The sequence below is a fragment of the Pimephales promelas genome, chromosome 6, assembly GCF_988280905.1.
Source record: "Pimephales promelas chromosome 6, fPimPro1.hap1.1, whole genome shotgun sequence".
Lineage (NCBI taxonomy): Eukaryota > Metazoa > Chordata > Actinopteri > Cypriniformes > Leuciscidae > Pimephales > Pimephales promelas.
In genome coordinates, this window is record NC_142774.1 from 22,629,154 (window position 1) to 22,638,644 (window position 9,491).

The 9,491-nt window shown below is 38.2% G+C and overlaps 2 protein-coding genes across 2 annotated transcripts; both read right to left on the reverse strand.

Moving 5' to 3' along the window:
- Positions 1-5,676: 5,676 nt before the first annotated feature.
- On the reverse strand, positions 5,677-6,511 carry LOC148978561 (uncharacterized). Its single transcript, XM_089132848.1, has 2 exons — positions 6,030-6,511; positions 5,677-5,913 (listed from the first exon to the last, which is right to left on the reverse strand). The coding sequence occupies exons 1-2, from the start codon at positions 6,509-6,511 to the stop codon at positions 5,691-5,693; spliced, it is 705 nt and encodes a 234-aa protein (XP_088988974.1). The 3' UTR covers positions 5,677-5,690.
- A 59-nt stretch (positions 6,512-6,570) lies between these two features.
- On the reverse strand, positions 6,571-8,507 carry LOC148978562 (uncharacterized). Its single transcript, XM_089132629.1, has 5 exons — positions 8,372-8,507; positions 8,178-8,246; positions 7,678-7,746; positions 6,635-7,533; positions 6,571-6,594 (listed from the first exon to the last, which is right to left on the reverse strand). Exons 1-5 carry the CDS (start codon positions 8,505-8,507, stop codon positions 6,571-6,573), a joined length of 1,197 nt encoding a protein of 398 aa, XP_088988755.1.
- Between the last annotated feature and the right edge of the window lie 984 nt (positions 8,508-9,491).

A 9,491-nucleotide genomic window follows, 5' to 3' on the forward strand; every position in this document is an offset into this window, starting at 1 on the left:
TGTGTGGGGATTTTTGATATCTCGAACGGTTTGTCCGTGGCAAGGAAACGAAATTATGGCGAGAAACGTGAAACAGGAAGTGTGTTATAACTTCAGCATACATTAACTGATCTTGATGAAACTTCAGCAGTGTGTTCGCTGTAAGAGGACGATCACATGGATGTGACTATTGTGAGTCAAAGTTATAGCGCCACCAACTGGCAGCAGGAAGTGTGTCACTTTCAAAATGCTTTGAAATCACCCTTTTATTTTTACCCGATTTGCTTCAAACTTCATCTGTATAATGTAAACATACGGCAGATGTAGACCTGTGAATGGATTCTTGATATCTTTTAAACTGTTGCCGTGGCAACGCATCAAACTTTACCATTCTTTTAGGATGCTTTTGAGACCCTTAGCATGCTTCAAATTGCATGAAACTCGACAGACACATCACATTTATTAGCCAGTAGACACATGCAAAGTTTCAGAAACGGGCGTGGTGAGGGCTCAGTAGCGCCACCTTTTGACAAAAGTGGGGTTGTTAGTTTTAACTAGAGTTACAAAAACCGGTATGTATATTGTACTCTTCGAGCCGGACAACTTTCTAATTGACACTCATTAGCTAGGACCCACAGAAAGTCAGATATCTTTGTTTGAATGTAGAGAAAATCTTAGAATTTTGCCAGTCTCTCAGTGTCTCTCTGTGTGAGTGAGAGGAGGGGCGCCTGTCAGGTTAATTTTAACCCTTTATTTGCTGTGTGCGACTTCTCTGGCATTTTCGGGGTCTTAACATCCTCTAAAACTCTTGAAACTTTGCACACGGGTCAGAACCCATGGCCATCAGGGCCGGGTTGAAGCTGGTCATCGGGCGTGGCAGGGCGGCTCGACAGCGCCCCCTGGACTGGGATTCGAACATTTGTCCATAAATCAAACACACTTGCATGAATTAATACGAAACTCGGTACAATTATAGATCACATCAGGCCAAACAACTTTCGTGCTCTAAGTTTTACGACAATTCAAATGGAAGTTGGGAATTATGGGTTGTTTGAATAGTTGTCCTAGGAGAAATACATCAAATTACAACGCATATGTTTACCAATCACAACCAAACTCGGTGTGCATGAAGTCAAGACATTGAGGATGCTCAGTTCCGGATGGATTTTTGATATCTCGAACGGTCTGGCCGTGGCGAGGAAATGAATTTTATGACTAAAAAAGGACACATAAAGTGTGTTATAACTTTGCTCATTTTACCTACAGTTACAAAACTTGCCACATATATTGTTCTCGTCAAGCCGATCAACTTTCCAATTTAAAGTAATTCGCTCTGAGCAACAGAACGTCAGATATTGTAGTAGGGGTGGGCGATATGGAAAAAATATCATATCACGATTTTTTTAAGAAAATCACGATCACGATTTTTTATCACGATTCTTTTTCAAGTTGGTTTTAATATTTTACAAGTGGCTGTTCATTACAGCCAAACTAATGTTAAAAACAAAGCCTTAGGTAACAAAATAAAAAAGAAAGGCACACATTTAGGCCAGTGGCGAAGATAAAAATCTTTGTCATTATTTTCTTTGTTATTAAAAAAATAAGACAAGATAAACATTACACAAATTTAATATTCAAATTAAATAAATAGTGCTTTATTTGTCAGATGCACTAGGTGTATTTAGCAGTAGCATTGAAGAAAGTAATTAAATTAAACAAATATGAAATTAAAACACTACAGAGACTTCACAGAATGAATTATAAAAGCTACTATTAAAGTTCTCAGTCAGTGAGTGATTTTCTCCTTGTGTTTTTTTCTTTTTCTAAAGAGATAGTTCCCTCAAACATGAAAATGTCTTGATTTACTCTCTCAAGATGTTTTAAACCCGAATAAGTTTCTTTCTTCTGTTTAAAATAAAAGTTATTTTGAATAATGTGGGTAACCGAACAGTTGCTGGTCCCCCTATAGTTTTTTATAGGTTCTCTCCTGGAAGTTAATGGGGACCAGCAACTGTTTGGTTACCCACATTAAAAAAAATCGTCTTTTGTGTTCAGCACAAGAAAGAAATTAATACAGGTTTGTAACAACATTAGAGTGAGTGAATAATGACAGATTTTTTTTTTTTTTTTTTTTTTTTTTTGGTGAACTATCCCTTTAAGGACATGCGGCAGTACTATTCCTGTCGCTTTTAGACCAGCACGCGACGCGTTTAATATAGACGCATATTACACCAGATATTCTCTCAAATGTTTGCTTTCACATTAGACATAACCTGTTTATGTAAACATTATGCGTATTTAACAGTATAGCATAATAAGACTCGAGAGATAACTTAGTCCAGTATTCAGGCGCTGTTTGACAGGCTTCTAGTGCCTGTGAGCGCCGGGAGTATGCGGTCAGGAAAGCGCACGTTAGAACAGCACATCAGCGCGTGAATTAAATGTTTAACTGGCAAGGCTTATGCAAATAAGTAACTTTTGTGAATTGTAGTGTTCTATTACCTGTTCATTAACATGTGATCATGTGTAGGCTACGTCGCGTTGTACAGTTGAGACGGCGCCAGAACTGAACTGATAGAATGCACTGTAACACGATACTACGATATTTCATCAAAAGCAGATCGTGGAGACATTTTAATCGTCCACGATTAAAAATCGTCATATCGCACACCCCTATATTGTAGTTTGAATGGATTTATTTCCCCTGCGATTCACTCTCTCTCTCTCTCTCTCTCTCTCTCTCTCTCTCTCTCTGTGTGTGTGTGTGTGTGGGTGTGGGTGTGTGTGTCTGTGTGGGGAGGGGAGGGCTGTTGTCTGTGTTTATGTGTGTGTGTGTGTGTGTGTGTGTGTGTGTGTGTGTGTGTGTGTGTGTGTGTGTGTGTGTGTGTGTGGCTGGCTACGATTTTTCCTACAAGTCCTTGTCTCTAAGTCCTTGTCTTTTTGCATAACAATTTTGTATTTTTTTAAAATGACAAAATAGGCATATAACCCCCATCTTTTAAATGTATAGTGTGCTTTAAATAAAAGTAAGATTGTATTTGTAATTGAAGCTGAATGAATTTAAAATTCATGTGCTACATTTAAATATATTTGTTTTCCTTAAGATTTTAAAACACTAACTTCATTTTTATCTGAATTACAAATATTTGTTTCTGTATAAAATAATACTCTGACTAAAAACACATTTGATTTTTCTTTTTGCATTGTTATTTACACGTATTTATGTATGTGTGTGTGTGTGTGTGTGTGTGTAAATATATAAAGTGCATTTTTTTTAGATAAAGTAGAATTTCTATAACTATGTGTTGAACTAATAAATCACTCTTGTGTGTGTTAAACACAATCTACTTAATACAGACAACTTCATTATAAAGATAAATAACAAATCCAAAAAATATATCGTCGCTGTCGGGCGGAATCCTCGTATCTCCGAAACCATCATTTTTCAGGAAATAAACAAAACTGCATATTTTTTGAGTTATTAAACATTGTATCGTTAAAGTTGGTATTATACCTTATATTGCTGTTATATACTGTTGTGTACCAACATTAACACAACATTTCCCCAAAATCATGTTTAATCGGAGATACGATGTTTATGACTTGGGAGCAGGAGATACGAGACTTGCGCTGTCATTGATAAGAATGGAACGACGCAGACTTGCTGCTGCCAGCACTGTTCACCCGCGGTCGCGTTGTGCCTTTTGACGAGACAAGCTTTTAAGAGCTAATCAAAGCTTATGGTTGTGGTTATATATATCTTCCTAAACTCTATTTTAAAAGTTTATGAGCTATAAGTGATGCAATACACACACGAAAACGAGCTGACTAGGCTGTCTAATAGGCGGAAATTAATCTGCACGCAAACTTACCTTTGTGGCTCACGGGCTTCATTCTGCACCTCAGCATTACAGCTTTCGATTTTTAACAAAACAAGCCTACTCAAATGTATTTAACCTAACTATTTTCACTCGTTATTACCTAAAAAACAGACAAGTTAAGTTATCCAAAGATAGTACTCGACGCCAGTAGACAGCCGTTTTTTTCTCCCATAAAAACAATACTTGGAGTATTTTACATGCACAGTGCCAAGAGAGGGAACTTTGAGTCAGTAAAATATTAATAAAAACAATAATTTAATGGTGGTATCCAAAACATTCAATTCAAGTATTATATTATATACATTTAAAAACTTCAATGCACATTTATAATAAGCCTAATAAGTAGAACGTTTAAAATACATTAATAACTAATATCATAGTTTAACAATAAAATAAATATAGCCCTTGTTTGTGTGCATGTATGTGTGAGGCTCAGTTCAAATAATATATTATATACATTTAAAAACTTCAATGCACATTTATAATAAACCTAGTAATAAGTAGACATTTAAAATACATCAATAACTAATATCATAGTTTAACAATAAAATAAATATAATATTAATATAAAATAATATTTATAATATAATAAAATCACAGTTAAGGCTAGTGTATTTGTGTTTGTGAGTATGGTTAGCCCTTGTTTGTGTGCATGTATCTGTGAGGCTCTGTGTGTGGTTAGATTGCCATCATATTGACATTATTAAAGGAGAACTCCTGCGAAAAATGAACCTGGGGTGTATAACACATTGGTACCGAGTCGACTGTTCTCTGGGATTTGTTTCATGATAATCGAGTGTAAAGAGTTTTATCTCTAAAAACTGTTTAGCTTATAATGCTAGTATATGTTGGCATATAATAAGTCAAGTCAAGTCAAGTCACATTTATTTATATAGCGCTTTTCACAATACAGATTGTATCAAAGCAGCTTCACAGTGATAACATGTAAGTAGCACAACACAGATCAACAACATTGCTAAACACTAAATAAATAACCCCAACTGAGCAAGCTCAAAGCAAGCCAAAAGCAAGGCGACAGTGGCAAGGAACCAAACTCCATCAGATTGGATGGAGAAAAAACCTTGGGAGAACCCAGGCTCAGTCGGGGGCCAGTTCTCCTCTGGCTTACATTCATATTGTTTAAATATAAATATTAAATATAAATATTGTTTATGAATCAAACGGCGCCATAAATAAGTAAAAAGAAATCACTAGTTAATACCACTAACAAAGCTCAAAATAGCCCCAGACTAACACGGTAGCTTAATGAGGGTCCCTACATACAAACCGAAGCACTGAGAACTTTGTAAGTGTACAGACAGTTTAATAATAATATACTTTATAAAGACAGTACCATCCCGGAGCCATCTTTGGAAAACAGTCTCGACCAGTCGAACCATGAATGCCCTGCTACGAGCTAAACTGTGACTTGGAACTTAGTTCAGCTCACTTAGCACGCCGTTAGTGGTTCGACTGGTCGAGACTGTTTTCCAAAGATGGCTCCGGGATGGTACTGTCTTTATAAAGTATATTATTATTAAACTGTCTGTACACTTACAAAGTTCTCAGTGCTTCGGTTTGTATGTAGGGACCCTCATTATGCTACCGTGTTAGTGTGGGGCTATTTTGAGCATTGTTAGCATTGATTTCTTTTTACTTATTATATGCCAAGATATACTAGCATTATAAGCTAAAAAGTTTTTAGAGATACTCTTTACATTCGATTATCATGAAAACAAATCCCAGAGAATGGTCGATTCAGTACCAATGCGTTATTACACCCCAGGTTCATTTTGCGAGTTCTCCTTTAATACTGCATCCTATATTAAGCTAGTGAAGTAAATTGTCATAAAAGCTGTGAAAGTCCTTTGGGATGACTTCCTTCAGGTCTTGGAGGTGTTTGAATTTCAGGTCGTTGATCTTCAGGCGGTCTGAATAGAGTGGGGTGACTGTGTGGCTGTCTGAGGTGGAGTTTCGGAGTTGGTGACTTGGATGTGAATGCCAGACGTCAGAGTGGTTGATTTTGAAGTCCATCGTTTCATTGTTGTTGTACCTAATAGCACAAAATATAACACAACAACATAATCACTGTAAGATTTCATAAAACAATATGCAACATCATGTCATGAGTATAATTGGTAAGACATAAGATTTGCATTGGTTAATTACCTGATGGCTCTGATATCATGGACAGTTGGGTCACCAGGTCTTCCTCCAGGGCGCAGAGACTTGCAGAGCCTCAGCTTGGTGAAGTCCTGGAAGAAGGTGTGGTCGATGTACTTGACTTCATATGGATGAGGCTTTACACGGGCCCTCTTCATCAGGTTAACATACTCTGCTGGGAGATAAACATCCTGGTCCCTCAGACGCCTCTCGATGACGCTGTGAACGGAGTCGCATTCCATCTGAGTATGCCCTTTCTCAAGGTACTTCTGAATGACGACTTTGTTATTCTTCATGGAGAACAGAAGAAGTGCATTGCTTAGAACTGCATTCCGGTTCTGATACCCGCAGCCGTCACTCCACAGAATAAATGTGTCAGGCTCAGTGTGTGCAGAGAGGTAGTCAACAATGCATGAAGCAAACTCACTGGCAGACAGGGATCCCTCGCCTTCATGCCAGACATAACATGTGGCACTGTGTGTCAGCATGTTGTACATGGTAAAATTGTGAACAGCAAGCTTTGTTTTGTAATACAAGGCAGAGGCTTTTAGCTTAGGGCACAAAAGGACGGCTTGTAAGTCCATACATAAGACCATAGTGTTGTTGCTGGCCTTGCTTTTGTCAGACAACTTTTCGGCACGGGCCTCTTCTTTTTGAAGGAGATGGTGCTGCCACTCGTCATCAGGTAAGTTGCCGGTCTTGAAAGCACAACAGATGTTGCACTGGTCCTTTTTTGGGTGGTAAAGGCCTAGGTTGAGACGCTTGAACTCATTTGTGAACACTTGCCTTGACAAAGGCGTTGCATTCTTCTCTCCAGCAGCACGACAATACACTGCATACAGATCAGCCATCGATTGAAACACAGGTTCCAGATACTGTTTTGATGTTGTGGATCTGCAATAGTGTGAGGGCATCTTTGGGAGGTCGTGCAAAAAACTGCAAATAAATTCATGGCCTGCCACTGAACGACGTGCATTGCTGTGTGTTTGTCCCTCTGTCTCTGCTTGCGTGTGTCCCTCCTTTGCCCAGTTAAGAGCAGACCACTCGCCTATTCCTAGGGTAGACAAAAACATACGTTTGCAGACGCGTCTTCTCTGCTCGTTGACCCGTAAAAAAAACAACAGCGAATTTGATCTTCGGGAATTTTCAGCCCCCCTTCTCCTTTGCACGGGGACCACATCAATTAGACCACGCACATACACTCTCTTCTCCTCCCAGGTCATATGTTGCCAAAAGTCATTGAAAATCGTATTCCTCTCAGGCTCGCCGATTGCACTACAGTGATGTTTACCTGACCTGGCACATGCTGCTGATGAACATCTGGGCCCCATAGCCCGTGGCTCCCTCATTGTTTCCTTCTGCTTCTGTTTTCCAATGTATGACTTTCCAACCATTCTTCTTTTCTTGTTGATGACTTTCTTCCAGGTGTTCTCAGCTCTTAGTCTTTTCCTTGGAGGTGCGTCTTCCTCAGTATCTGAGCATGGATGCTGTGCATCCGAGTCCTCATCGCCTGCACCATGGAAAATTTCAAAATACACACACAAACCAAACGTGCATGAATGAGTTACATCTTTATAAACTGTCAACAGTAAGGGCTATAGTTGAAGGTACTTATCCAATTTAATGAGAAAATGTAGAAAAGGATCAAACCTACCCGTGTCAAACTGCACCTGCTCTGGAGCCAGCAGTGAGGCCTCCTCTTCCTCCAGACCACCAGAGAAATCTTTTCAAACACATCGTACAATTGGTGTGATTTTTTTATTTTACATTGTGGTAACACTTTACAATAAGGTCCGTTAGTGAACATTAGTTAACTACATTAGTTAAAATGAACCGCACATACAGCATTTATTGATCTTTGTTAATGTTAATTTCAACATTTACTAATATTTTATTTAAATCTTGTTAACATTATTTAATGCACCGTGAACTAACATGAACAAACAATGAACAGCTGTATTTTTATTAACTAACGTTAACAAAGATGAACAAATACAGTAACAAATGTATTGCTCATGGTTAGTTCATGTTAGTTAATACATTAACTAATGTTAACTAATGAACCTTATTGTAAAGTGTCACCTCTATTGTTGTGAAATCCATGTAGAAAAGCAGAAAGCAGAAAAGCAAAATGTAGAAAAGCATCAAACCTACCCGTGTCAAACTGCACCTGCTCTGGAGCTAGCAGTGAGGCATCCTCTTCCTCCAGACCAACAGATAAATCTTTTCAAACACATCGTACAATTAGTGTGATTTTTTAAATTTCTATTGTTGTAAAATACATCTGCATTAAAACTCATTCATTTTGGCATGTGAAATCATGATTATCTCTCAGAAATTCACTCTACCAGCATGCACCACCGTTTCTTCCTCACTCTCTAATGTTACACTCTCTCCATCAGAGCTCTCGCTGTCTATTAGGGCCCTTGCCTGATCATATGGCACATTAACCATCTGACAGAGCTCCTTTAAGGACACAGACATGGTTGCTGCAAAAAAATAAAATAAATAAAGGTCAAATGATCGTTTCACTAAGTTATACGGCATGTTTACGTATGATAACAAGGCAAGAAGCCAGCTAGCTTGCTACTTGTTAAACATGACTGAATGCCTTGACATTGTAAGGTACAATCCTGACATAGCACATTAAATTATTATGTTGTTCCTCAGATGAGTGCCAGAACTAACGTTAGCAGGGGTCGAGAGATTTTTATTTAACGTTAAGCCCCACGAAAATCACGTTAGCTGCCTATCTCACCTGCCTATCTCACCTAACATGATGACAAAACCAATAACGTTAACTTACATAGCGACTAACTAAGTCAACGACAGGCAATTTTTGCGGTTTAAATTAAATTTCCTCGTCAGAAACAAAACCATGGAAGATTTCAATCAACATGATAAGTTAACTTAGCTAACTTACCGTCTAATGCAAGACATCAGAAAGAAAAATCTCCTCAGAAATCAACATGATGATTATACTACATTACACTTGCACTACCATTACTTCGATCGAGATAAAACTGTTATATAAACTGTTATTATATAATTTTTATAACTAAATCATAAAGACATTTACCTCAGAGGACGTGTTGCTCAGCGACTTCCAATCTTGAGGAGAAAAAAAAAATGCCGCGAAGCTCCCAGGCAGTGCGGCGGCGCCAAGTGAAGAAGGGGTGGACTTACGAGGTTTGACAGACAGTTGAAGTGTCCAATGGAGTTAAGAGGTTTGCTCACAAGCTATTTTCAACACTTTCGATTGGGTAATAATTTGTAAAAATAACAGACCCACGTGGAGACTGACCAATAGCATTGATTTGTGAAAAAATATGAAATTGACCAAATTTGGACATACGAGGTTTCCGCCTGACAGCGACGATATGATCATAATCTATGACAAAAAAAGCCACTACAAACTATATTAGTGGAAAATACACATTGCTCTTTGTATTGTTGTAAAATACATTC